At 52.2% G+C, this 12,943-nt stretch overlaps 1 protein-coding gene across 2 annotated transcripts; it reads right to left on the bottom strand.

Moving 5' to 3' along the window:
- Positions 1-11,074: 11,074 nt before the first annotated feature.
- C5H11orf86 (chromosome 5 C11orf86 homolog) lies at positions 11,075-12,943 on the bottom strand. Of its 2 annotated transcripts, none has more exons than XM_025286749.3 (2): positions 12,245-12,943; positions 11,075-11,684 (listed from the first exon to the last, which is right to left on the bottom strand). In XM_025286749.3, exons 1-2 carry the CDS (start codon positions 12,512-12,514, stop codon positions 11,589-11,591), a joined length of 366 nt encoding a protein of 121 aa, XP_025142534.2. In that variant the 5' UTR covers positions 12,515-12,943; the 3' UTR covers positions 11,075-11,588. The 2 variants fall into 2 exon arrangements, with proteins under 2 accessions (XP_025142534.2, XP_006072746.2); XM_006072684.4 differs by having other exon boundaries at positions 11,075-11,687; positions 12,245-12,915.

Raw genomic sequence — 12,943 nt, 5'->3', positions numbered from 1 at the left:
TGATGAGAACATGAGAGATCTTTTCCAAAGCAGTATCTCCCTGAACAGCAAAATTAGGGAAGTTGTAAGCTAAGCATATATGCATATTCATGAAGGGGGCTTGAATGACATATGCATATTCATGAAAGTATTTGAATAGAGGAGAATTCAATACAGAATTGAGGCAAAGGTTGACCGAGTCCAAGTCTTAGTTGACTGTTGGAAGGTCAATGTCATCATTCTTTAGGTTCCCAACAGTCTGGTGACTGGGGTATTAGTGTGTAGTTCACAACTCGAAGATGTGTATCAGAGTGTTGCTTTTCTTTCTTTTTTGTTTTGATTAAAGTATGATTGATCTACAATGTTGTTAATTTCTGCTGTACAGCAAAGTGATTGAGTTTTATAAATAAACATATAATCGTTTATATATTCTTTCCCAGTATGGTTTATCACAGGATATTGTATATAGTTCCCTGTGCTATACAGGAGTATGTATTGAGGAAAGAGACAGACGCCCCCCATCCCCCAGGGTAAAGGGATTGGAGGTTCGTCCCCTGTGGATTGAAACTCGAAGATGAGAATGCTGCTGCTGCTGCTGCTAAGTCGCTTCAGTCATGTCCGACTCTGTGCGACCCCATAGACGGCAGCCCACCAGGCTCCCCCGTCCCTGGGATTCTCCAGGCAAGAACACTGGAGTGGGGTGCCATTTCCTTCTCCAAGATGAGAATAGCAGAACAATTAAGACAGGAGGCTAGGCCTTGCCCAGACCACATATTTTTCATTCCTGAAGTCAGGAGAACTCCCCGACCACACATGCACAGAAAGGCTCCTTGAGGGTCAAAGGGCAGTGATGTTAACTAATGCCAGGCTACCCACAGGCCTCTTCGGTAGAATCCGTCTTGGCTAAGAGATGCCTGTGCACCATGGGAGGATCCTGAGTTATACCAAGTATGGACTGTGAACCAGGCAAATCAAAATTATTGGCCAAAGGAAATGGGGAAGAAATATCTCATAAAAGTAGTTCAAACTGCCATGAAGGCGCAACTCAGCAACTCTCCCCAAGTCTGCGTGTGTCTATACACACGTACTGTACTTTTTTCCTTATAACAAATACTTCACTTGTCTCACTACTTTCCATCTTTGTGGGAATTCTTTACCACAAAGCCAAAGGGCCAGGATCTTTGTCACTGACCACTGGCCTAGTGGCTAGGATCTGGTGTTCTCACCGCCACCACCTGGCCTCAATCTCTGGCTGGAAGCCCAAGTCCTGCTCCAAGCTGCTGCAGGCCCAGGTCACCTGAGGTCAGTGTCAGATTGTTCTGTGTAGCCCTTAGGAAGGAACTGCGACCCTTTAATCGCTGAACTGTTGTTTCTTGACTGCTTTGACTGCTTTTCCTCCATTTCTGCATTCCTTGGTTCCCGTAAGATCAGTAATTACTGAGAGCTGCTCAAAGGCAAGCACTGTGGCCAGGTTTAGATTGCAAAATGGCTTAGGCCAAAATTGGCTTCTCTTATGTCAAGAAAGCCATGACTGGTTCTCTTTCCCTGGGGACCCTCTATCCTATCTGCTTACACCAGGGCAGAGCGAAGCTCTGGGTTTGGGTATGGCGCCAAAGCCAGGAAAAGTATGCCAGGTCCCCACTTGGCACTCTTCTCTCTCCACTTGAGGGAGGCTTGCCCCGCAGCTCCTGGACCTCGGCCACTGTCTACTGTTAGCTGCCACTGACCAGGGCCTGACCAGGCCTCTGTCAAGGGGCCCAGGGGCTCAGGCCAACCTCCTTGCTGGTCTCGTGCATGTGTGCATGCTAAGTGGCTTCATTCATGTCTGATTCTTTGAGACCCTATGGACGGCAACCCGCCAGGCTCCTCTGTCCATGGAATTCTCCAGGCAAGAATACTGGAGTGGGTTGCCATGCCCTCCCTCAGGGGATCTTCCCGACCCAAGGGTCCAACCTGAGTTTCTTTTGTCTTCTGCGTTGGCAGGTGGGTTCTTTACCACTTGCACCACCTGGGAAGCCCCCTGGTTTCACCTGAGGCCTCACAGCTCTCCTGGGAGGCGGGGATGGGGGGCAGGTGCTGGGGAGGTGGGCAGCAATGGAGGTGTGTGTGGGGTTGGGGCCTGTCTCAGGCCCCTAGATCTGCTCTTTCTACCTGCTAGGCACATGGAACACCCCCAGGCCCCTCTTTCCCACTGCAGAAAACTTTACTGTGAGTCCTCCAAGGCCTGAAGCCCTTCTTTTCTTAACAAACCTCTTCTCCCACAGAAAGCTCCACAATACAAAGCCTCTTCGGGGAGATGCTTGTATTATTTCTGCTGTGAGTTTTGAAAAGTCTAATTTGAAACCCAAAGCTGATCAAGGATTTCTTTGTTCCTCTGCACCCACCTTCCACCCCCACCCCCACCAGGAATCGGTGCCAAGGAGCCAATTCCAGAGGTCAGTGTGGAGGTGGTGGGAGGGGGGAGGGAAGAGTTAAATGAAAGGGAAAACAAAAACAACTGCAGGATTAAAATACACTCTACTACACAGATGGGGTGGATCCCTCCCCCGGCCCATCCCCCATGCTGCTGTCTGAAGGTAAGTATCTCCATCAAGTGTTTGTTTATACGTTTGCATATACATATATGCACAGGCTTCCCAGGTGGCCCTAGTGGTAGAGAACCTGCCTGCCAGTGCAGAAGACATAAGAGGCACGGCTTCCATCCCTGGAGGAGGCTGTGGCAACCCACTCCAGTATTCTTGCCTGGAGAGTCCCACAGACAGAGGAGCCTGGTGGGCTACAGTCTATGGGTTGCAAAGAGTCAAAATGACTTAGCATGCACACATGCACTTATGCACACAGATCTGTGACTGTACATATATATTTTGCTGTTATTTTTGTCATTTAGAGCCAGCCTGCTTAGATGCAAATCCTCATTCTGCTATTTCCTCAAGTGTTACCTTGAGGAAGTTACTTAATCTCTCTGTGACGCAATTTCCTCATCTGTAAAATGGGAATAACATAATAATTAACCCAGATGACATTTAAGAGAGTCAAATATGCGATGAACTACACAGTGACTGTTATACTCATTGTGCAATTGGTCTACTTCATGCTTTTTCTTAAAAAAAAAAAACAAAAACACATTTATTTATTTATTTGTCTGGCTGCGCTGGGTTCTTAGTTGTGGCTTGTGGGATCTTAGTTATCTGACCAGGGATCCAACCCAAGCCCCCTGCACTAGAAGTGAAGAGTCTTAACCATTGGACCACCAGGGAAATTCCCACACTTTTTCTTTATTGCAGAATATTCCATTGTATGGGTGCACCATGCTGCTGCTGCTGCTAAGTCGCTTCAGTCGTGTCAGACTCTGTGCACCATAGTCTCCTATTAAAGGGTCAAATTTATTCTTAAGTTTCGTTATTACGAATAATGTTACAGTGAACCCACTCGGCACCGGCATTTTTATTTTAAAAGTTACAGCCCGAGGGTCTTCCCTGGTGGTCCAGCGGTTAAGACTGTGCTTCTAGCGAAGGGAGCCCAGGTTCAATCCCTGGTCAGAAAACTAAGATCCCACATGCCTCAAGTAAATGTGCGTGCTGCAAGTAGAGAGCATGTGTACTGCAGAGAAGAGCCCTCACTCTGCAATGAAGATCCAGTGCAGCCAAATCAATAAATAAAAAGTTACAGCCCAATTGCCTGCACCAAAGCTTGTACCAATTTATACTCCGGCCATCATCACGCATTTCCCTACACTCTCATCAACACCGGGCACCATCTGTTTGATAGGTGAGAGGATGACGTGGTATTGGGCAGGCTTCTCCACTGTCGAGTTGCTTTTTGTTTCCACATCTCTTGTGGCATCTCTTGTAGCACTGGAGGTAAAGAACCCACCTGCCAATGCAGGAGATGTAAGATCCCTGGGCTGGGATGATCCCCTGAAGCAGAAAATGGCAACCCACTCCAGTATTTTCACCTGGAGAATCCCATGGACAGGGGACCCTGGTGGGTTACAGTCCACGGAGTCACAAACAGCCGGACACGACTGAGACTGAGCACAGTCTTGTTCCTGAACGGTGTTTATGGTGCCGTCCATGGGGTCGCTAAGAGTCGGACACGACTGAGCGACTTCAGTTTCACTTTTCACTTTCATGCATTGGAGAAGGAAATGGCAACCCACTCCTGTGTTCTTGCCTGGAGAATCCCAGGGATGGGGGAGCCTGGTGGGCTGCTGTCTGTGGGGTCGCACAGAGTTGGACACGACTGAAGCGACTTAGTAGTAGTAGTAGTATAGTTATGTAGCAAGCATTCCTGGAGCCCTTAGCCCATCCTAAGAGCTTCTGCAGGTCACCTCCCCGATTTCTGAGGACAAACTGTCACGCTGGTCCCCTTATTGTCTCCATTTCATGGATGAGAAAGCAGAATCATCCCTGCAATGAGCCCCACTGGATTGCCATGCCCTCCTCCAGGGGATCTTCCCAACCCAGGGATCGAGAACCCTTGTCTCAGGCATCTCCTGTGTTGGTGAGTGGGTTCTTTACCACTAGTGCCACCTGGGAAGACCACACCAGAGCAAGCAAGTGGCAAAACCAGGATTCCTACCTGATCTGTCTGACCCTGCACATAACTGCTTAGATGTAGAAACTGAGGTCCCGAGGGGGGACGCTTAACTGAGGCCACCCAACAAGTCGGTGGCGCTGCCCAGGCCCTCCCACACTGCCTAAGCCACTTCCAACCCCACCAAGTCTGCGACTGTTTCTCACCCACCACGACCTGCCCTGGCCTCAGCCCACCCCACGCTGCCAACTCTAGACCCACCTCCAGTTTGTGTTCTTTGGCTACTGTGGCTTCTAGCACCCCCAGAGGAAGGGACCCAGACTTCCCAGCAAATAAACACCGCCCACAGATTTCCAAATATACAGAGATAAGTGGTCCCTCCTGCCTTGGCCAGGACGGTCTGGAACTCCACACATCCGGCCCTTCTCTTCTGCTCCTCCTGGTGTCAGGTTCAGGGTCTCAGTCCTAGTGGGAAGTAGCACGTGTCTTCCACCGTGTGGGGGAGGGGAAGCCTGTACCAAGCCTGTACCGTGGGCATCACCGTCATCAACAATAGCAGAGTAGCTAACAGTCACATCCTGCTTTGGATACATTTTCCAACGTTCACAATTTATGAAACACTTGGGAACAGAGTCTCCCCAAACATCTTGGACAACAGCGTCTTTGTCACCAGACATAGCCCTTTTGAGAACCATCTACCAGATTGTCACTAGCACCCTGCCCCCAGCCTCGCATCCAGGCGGGTAAATTGGGGTCCAGAGCTGTTCAGGTACGTTAACCATCTCCATGTGGTCACCACTTACACAGAGGACTGCTTTTCAAAAACTTGATTATAAAGACTCTTGAAATATACAAAATTAAGCAGAACGCCCACCCTCATCCAGTCCCCATCACCCCGATTCACAATTATCAGCTCAGGGCTGATTTTGCTTCATCTTCATTCCTGTCCACTTCCCTCACCTTTAAAGTAGGTAATGTATCATTTTATCCACAAAAGGTAAGAGTAATCTTAAAGATGGAAAGTCTTTTATCAGTATAACTATAGTATCATTTTCACTGCCAAAAAAGGAATTGTTCTCTAATGTCATTAAAAATTTGGTCAATATTCAAAGTTCCAGATACTTCATATATCTTTTCTTTCTGTATGGTTTGAATTAGTATCCAAATAAAGTGAATATGGGACTTCTCAAGTGGCTCAGTGGCAAAGAATCTGGTTGAAAAGGACTTATGAAAAATAACAAAAGATGCTCCTAACACCTCTATCACTCAGGAAATTCCTAGGGTTTTAGGAGCTCTGTGCCAGGAAATAGGGACAGAGACCAAATATATATTCTTATGCCACACCATCAAATTCAGGGAATGTTACAAAGGTGGCATTCTATTATCTAGTATCTTGACCATACTCCAAATTTGCCAATTGTCCTGTGTTACTTTTTAAAGTGATTTTAGGGAATTCCCTGGCAGTCCAGTAGTTAGGACCCTGAGCTTTCATTGCTGAGGGCTCAGGTTCAATCTGTGGTCAAAAGAGAAATCTACATTAAATGTATTTTTTCATTAATTTCATTTTTAAAAAATTATTGAATCAATAAATGTACTTAGTTCAAAAAATAGAAGTCTACACTTATGAAGAGAGTTGGACCATAAAGAAGGCTGAGCGCTGAAGAATTGATGCTTTTGAACTGTGGTGTTGGAGAAGACTCTTGAGAGTCCCTTGGACAGCGAGGAGATCAAACCACTTAATCCTAAGGGAAATCAACCCTGAATATTCATTGGAAGGACTGATGCTGAAGTTGAAGCTCCAATCGTTTGGCCACCTGATGCAGAGTCAACTCATTGGAAGAGACCCTGATGCTGGGAAAGATTGAGGGCAGGAGGAGAAGAGGGGGGCAGAGAATGTGATGGTTAGATAGCATCACTGACTCAATGGACATGAATTTGAGCAAACTCTGGGAGATGGTGAAGCACAGGGAAGCCTGACATGCCGCAGTCCTTGGGGTCACAAAGAGTTGGACACGACTGAGTGACTGAACAACAAGCTTATGAGGACTCGAGCATTCCTTTGCTTTCTCCCACTCCACCCCCCACCCCACCCCCCCAACACACACACACAGCTTCAGCTTGGGTAGGTGTTTACTGTGGGATTTACCTCTGGATTTCTAGATAATATGCTTTTCTGGCAATTTCTTGGTTTTTCAAGTGTAGACATCATCCCTGGGCTTTCTACAATGGAAGAGAAACCCTTCTTGATCACCTCTCAACCACCCTCCCAGTAGAGTTAGACCGAGAACTGTGGTTAGATATGCATTGATTACATTGTTTTTATTTTGTAACACTTCTTTATTTATTTGGCTGTGCTGCAGGGTCTTTGGTTGCAGCACGTGGAAACTTCGATCTTCGTTGCAGCCTGCAGAATCTTTAGTTCTGGCATGCGAACTCTGAGTTATGGCTTGTAGAATCTAATTCCCTAAAGCCCAGGCCCCCTGCGTTGGGAGCCCCGAGTGCCGAGCTGTAGCCACTGGACTCCTGGGTAAGTCCTGGTTACATTGTGTTGACTATGTCAATACTGTCCAAGTCTGAGCCACCTCCCTCCCTCCAACACCCCTGAGATTCTAAGCTGTACTATGGGAATATTTGGTCTGCTCCCCTCTGCATCCTCCCAGGATCACAGGGAATGTCTCTATGTTATAGAAGCCTGTCCCGGCTCCCTGGGGCTCCTCAGGTGAAGTGCCATCCCAGGTCCTTTGAGCCCTCTGCCTTGTCTGTCTGTTCTCACCTCCCCGACCCCTTTTTCTCCCCAGCAAAACTGAGTCATGCCTAGTTCTCCAAACGCTCCATCTGGTCCAGGTCTCCATGCCTCACATGTGCTGTTCCCTCTTCCTGGCACGCCCTGTCCAACCCTCCACGGGGGTGAACCACACTCAGCTCTTCTGTCCCCTACTCACGAAGCCGGCTCTGATGCCCGCCTGTCAACAGCTAACCTTGCCTTTCTCTGGACATTTCTGCTCCCTAGCTGGCTCTGGAGTGCTGGATCACTGCCGACTGTCACCCCGGGGGGGCGTGGAGGGTGACGTGTGTCATCCTTTCTGAAGTCCTCGCGGGAACAGGGCTCCGAGTGAGCCTTGCTGAGTGTTGGTTGAATGGATCGCTTGTCCCTGGTGCTCAGAGCTGAGAGCCACAGCCTGGCAGTGGGTGGGGGCAGGACGAGTTCAGCAACAGCCACAGTAGCGGGTGGGGTGCAGTGTGCAAGGAGACAGGGCCTCCTCCCACGCCCATCTCAGCTCTGGCGCTAAAGGAGAGCCCACCTCCTGGGAGGCCCCAGGGCAGCCGTCTGGTCTGCGGTCGGGCCCACGTTCCTGGATCCTGACGCCGGCGGGCCTGCCAAGGTCCATCTCAGCCAAGGTGAGCTGAGGACACGACAGGCTCCGTGGACTCTCATGGAGAGGGTGCTTCTATGGCACGGCCCTGGGCTCAGGGTGTGTGTGCTTTGACCCATCTCTTCCCCAAGACACCTTGAACCAGGTGCTATTATTAGCATCCTCATTTCCCAGGGGAGACTGCTGAGGCTCAGAAAAGGGACCTGCCAAGGGTCACACTGGAAGAATGTCCTGGAACTTGCTACTAAGAACCAAGGGCTACCTGCCCCAAGTGCTTTACATGCATTAACTTGGGTGAGGGGGGACCGTTACTATTTCTGTGGAACAGATGAGGAAACCAAAGCACAGAGAGGTTAAGTCACTTGCCCAAGGTCACACCGGTATCACGTGGCAGAACTCGGGCATTTAGCCACAGAGCGTTTACACGCTTTGCTCTCAGCCTGATGATGAGGGTGCTGAGCAGGAGGGTGATACTGGCATTCCCTCTCAGGACACGACACACTCCAGTTTGCAAAGATTTTGCACACTTGCCACCTCACCTGCCATTCAGCCCAAGGAAAGGCACAGCGATCATCATCTGCATTTTGCAGAGGAGAAAATCAAGGCCAGAGGAGGACTGGAGTAAGGTCACAGAAGAAGTTAGTTGCTGGATAGGGGCTTGGGTCCCAGGTTTGACACCAAGGCCTGGGCCTTCCCTGGCCCCCTGACTGGCTGGACACACTGAGTTTGGAGACTCTGAAGAAGGGGGTTTGGAGCACAAAGGGCAGGTGGGTGCAGAATTCCCACCTGGGAGTTCTAGTGGGGAGCCTAAGTCTGGCCTCCAGATTGCTGTGGGGGGCCGTCGGTTTCCTCATCTGTAAAGTAAACAGCCTGGATCTCTGTGCCCCCGAGGGCCTTTCCAGCCTGAATTCGCTGCCCTCGCTCTGAGAGGTGCCTGGGGATACAGTGTCCCCTGCTTTCCACATTAGTGCAGCGGCCGCCCCATTTTTCCCGCCTGCTTGCAGCCTCCTCCCATCTGGTGTGGCTGCAGGCCTCAGGAAGCTGAGGGAGAGACGTCCAGCCAAGCCCAGAGCGCTTCACACTGGTTCAGGAATCAGGGCCTCCTACTCAATCTGCCTCACCACCCCGCCCAGGGAGCACTTACTCAGCTCTGCTTCGAAGCAGAGCAGCCAGTCGTCTGTCTGTTTCCCTCTGCCACAGGACTTCGAGCCTCTTGAGGACAGAGGTCACGTGGAGAGAGCAGAGCTTGACAAGCAATGAGCCTTCCAGTTCTGGGAGCAGGCACAGACAGGCTGCATGTGGCAGGGATATTGAACAGGAAAGGGAATGGAGCTGGGCGTAGAGGTGAAGGAAATCAGGCCCCTTCAGTTCCGGGCTTGGGCTCTGAGACCCCTGTGAGCACGGGAGAGGCCTGGAGGCTCTGCCCTCTGGGGGCAGTGGGAACAGAACAAAGAAGCATGAAATTGACTCAGCAAGGGTCTTTTTTTTTTTTTTTTCCCCATGTAAAATTTCCATATTGTATTTATTTTTTTTTAATTTTTATTAAAAAAAATTTTTTTTTAACTTTATTTGACTGCTTCCAGTCTTTGTTACATTGTGCAAGATCTTTTGTTATGGCACATGGGCTTAGCTGCTCCAAGGCTTGTGGGGTCTTAGTTCCCAGACAAGGGGCTGAACCCACATCACCTTGCAATGCCCTGGACCACCAGGAAAGTCCCTCGGTGAGGATGACTTTCTGTGATCTTTGGGCAGATGCTGGCCTGAGGATGGATAGACTTGGAGCCCCTGGGGCTTCTGCCCTTCTGGAGTCCCCTCTCTGCTTGGGCCACATTGACTGCCCATGTCGGGAGGGCTCCCTGGGGAGCCACATCCCTTCACGAATAACCATGATGTGGGCAACGTCCTCTGGGGTCTGCTTGCCAATGGCCTGCCCAGCCCATGATAGTGAAGCCTTCTGTGCTGATGAGACCAGGATGGGCAAGGCCTGGTACGTCAGGGGAGACAGGCAGATGGGGAGGTGGGGGTGGGTGTTCGTTGCTCAGTCGTGCCCGACCCCATGGACCACAGCCCACCAGGCTCTTCTATCCGTGGAATTTTCCTGGCAAGAATACTGGAGTGGGTTGCCATGGAGGGGGACCATTTGCTGTAAATACATGTAGAGCTGAAGCCAGGGGCACCTGCTGTGTCCTGGCCCATTCACATGGTCTAACCCTCTGACCGTGAGGCCTTCGCCCAGCCCCCTTCCTCCATGGAAACACTTATGCCCTCTCTTGGCTGGGCTAACTCCTACTCATCCTCCAGGTCTCCGTTTCATAATCCGACAACTGCTTCATGAGACCTACAATAAGGTGTAGCTTTTGGCAGTGAGTGACTAGTCCTGCCTTCTCCGAGTTTCCAGGAGATGCTAATAGGCGTGACTGTAACAAGTGGCCCCCAAATCAGTGGCTTAACCCAATGAAGGTTTATTTTGCGTTCATATCACAGTCCAAATGAGTGGTAAGGGGGCTCTACTTCCGTGCCACTGCCACCTCGAGCCTTGGCTGGGGTCCCATTGGACGCTCAGCACCAGGCCGGCCAATGAGGAAAGACGGAGAGCTTGGAGGCTTGGTCTGGAAAGGTGGGACTCTCTGGGACAAAATTTTGCCAGGACTGTTCTTGTTCCTGAATGGCCCTGCAGGGTTCCGGGCTCTGGGGAACAAGGAAGCCTCCCCTATGTCTCTTGGGCCCTCAGGTCCCCCCTCCACCCCAGGACACACCCAGGCTGCTTACAGCTGCTCCCTCACCTTGGACCTTGGGTCTATTTGACCTGGGAGAGCCCCAGGGACCCCACAGGAAGTACCAGTGTCTCTCAAGGAGCTCAGGCCCTTTGGGGTCAGACCCTCCCCTCGGTGTGGCCCTGAGTGGGCCCCTTGCCCTCTCTGATCCTCAAGGTGAGCCCTGCCTCGAGGGTGAGCGCAAAGACAGGGAGCTGGCGAGATCTAGGCCCTCCGAAGCTGGCCTGAGGTCAGCACAGGGAGAATCAGGTTAAGACAAGTAGCAGGTGAGGCCCAGCCTCCTGGAGACCCACCCCTCCCCTGCCACTCCCACCCCCAGGGCTTCTGCTCCATCCTCTGGGAAGCTCTGGACACCACCTGCCCCAGGGGGTTGGGAGAGCACTGGGGGCCAGTTCATCAGCAGGAAAATCATTTACTTCAGCTCGGCAACCTTTATTCCTGTGTTCAACGCAGTGTTGGGCATTGGGTGCGGGTGTGGCCGGAGATGCCATCGGCAGCAATCCCTTCCCCCATCCGGGCCTTAGTTCTCCCCTGTTGAGCAGGGAGGGACTTCCTTCATCGGGAGACTGTGAGGAGAGCGACAACACGCGACAAGACACAGGCCAGACATGGTCCTTGTCCTGGGGAAGGGCTCACCGTTGGGGAGGGAGGCCCAGGCCCCACCCACTGCTGGCAGCTGCTGAGAAGGGTGGGTCGGGCATGGCCCAGTGACCAGGCGATGTGCCAGAGCTGCTCAGCCATGGGTCTGGCTTCACCGAGCTCTGTCCTGGTGGCGGAGGCCTGGGCGCGCCATTAGGGAAGGCGGGAACAGTCCACAGAGAGGCGGTCACCCCATTCACACAGTCCAGAGGGCCATGGAGAGGTAGGGCAGCAGGCGTGCCATCTCATCTGGGTGCAGCGAGGGTCCCCACCGCTCGTGGCCTCCTTAGCTGGTGGTGCCCAGTGGGGGCTGTGGGGAGGCTGACCGGCTCAGGGTCACGTTGGGGAAGCTGGTGACAAAGCTCTCCCACCTTCTCCTGATCTTCTGGAAGACAGAGGACGGGTTGCGATCAGAGCCCAGGTCCCTCCACTGAGGGGTGGGCTTCAGGTGCTGTTCCACCTACAGCCAGGAGGGGGTGGTAGACCCCAGAGACAGAAGCCCCTTCACTAGGCACCCTTTCTCCCAGAAGGCAGGAGCCCAGCGGGCAGCGCCCACCCAGGGGTCCTGATCCTCTCTTTTCTGGGGTTAGAAGGGACCACAAGATGTAACCCTGGGGAAGCTGTACTGACTCATCTCGTGCCTCCAGCAAAATCCACCATCCAACGCACTGACAGACTGGTCATCTCAGAACAGCTTTGACTATATCACCCACCAGCTCCAAAACCTTCCCTGACTCCCCAGTGCCCATGGGATAAATCCCAAATACCTTCAGGCCCCTCTGGAATACCTCTCTCTGCAGCTCCTGCCCCGACAGCTCTCTGTCTTCTTGGTCTATAGCCCCATCCGTTTCTGCCTCTGAGCCTTTGCTCCTCTGGGTCCCTCTGCTTGGGATCTTGCCCCTCCCTTGTCACACCCCTCCACCCACCAGCCCTCAGCCAAACCTGCTGATACTGCCTCAGCCACCTCTGGCTGCCTTCTTGCTCCGCTTGGATCAGCTGCTCCGTGTCCCCCAGGCTCCCGGGCAGCCGCTCCTGACCGGGGGTGTCCAGCCGTTCTGGGCCTCCATCTGAGGACCGGGACTTCTCACGGCCCTGCCTGAGGCTCAGCGCCCGGCGCAGTCGGCCTTCTGCAGGCCTCCCCCAGGGCTCCTGGAGCTTGCCGTAGGAGGGCCGTGGTCCTCGCAAGGACTGACTGCGTAGCCCTGTCCCCATGATTCTGGAGGCTGCAGGTGCGTCTGCTTCACCCTTCGGCGAGCCACTGGCCTTCTGAGATGGCCTGGTGCCCCCACCCACCTGACGGGAGCTCCCTTGGGGACAAAGGTTGGTGCTGGTGAGGTGGCTGTCATAATCCAAAGGGCAGGCCACCAGGGTCAAGCATCCCTGACTCACCCACGCAGCACACTCTCCACCTCCCAGGGAAGTGGGTACGGGCTTCCTCTCCTCCTTCCCCCTCTTCCTCCTCCAGGCAGCCTTTCCTGACTAACCCATCCTAAAGATCTTATCCTCTCCTGAACTTTTGTAGCCCTGGCTGTCCAAACATTTTGTTGGCAGTGAGAACAGATGGCCCAACAGCAAAACAGACACGGGCTTTTAAGAAACAGGACAGCTCCAACCTAGAATGGTCAAATTCACAGGGACAGA

The sequence above is a fragment of the Bubalus bubalis genome, chromosome 5, assembly GCF_019923935.1.
Source record: "Bubalus bubalis isolate 160015118507 breed Murrah chromosome 5, NDDB_SH_1, whole genome shotgun sequence".
Classification (NCBI taxonomy): domain Eukaryota; kingdom Metazoa; phylum Chordata; class Mammalia; order Artiodactyla; family Bovidae; genus Bubalus; species Bubalus bubalis.
This window is presented reverse-complemented; position numbering and strand designations above follow the sequence as displayed.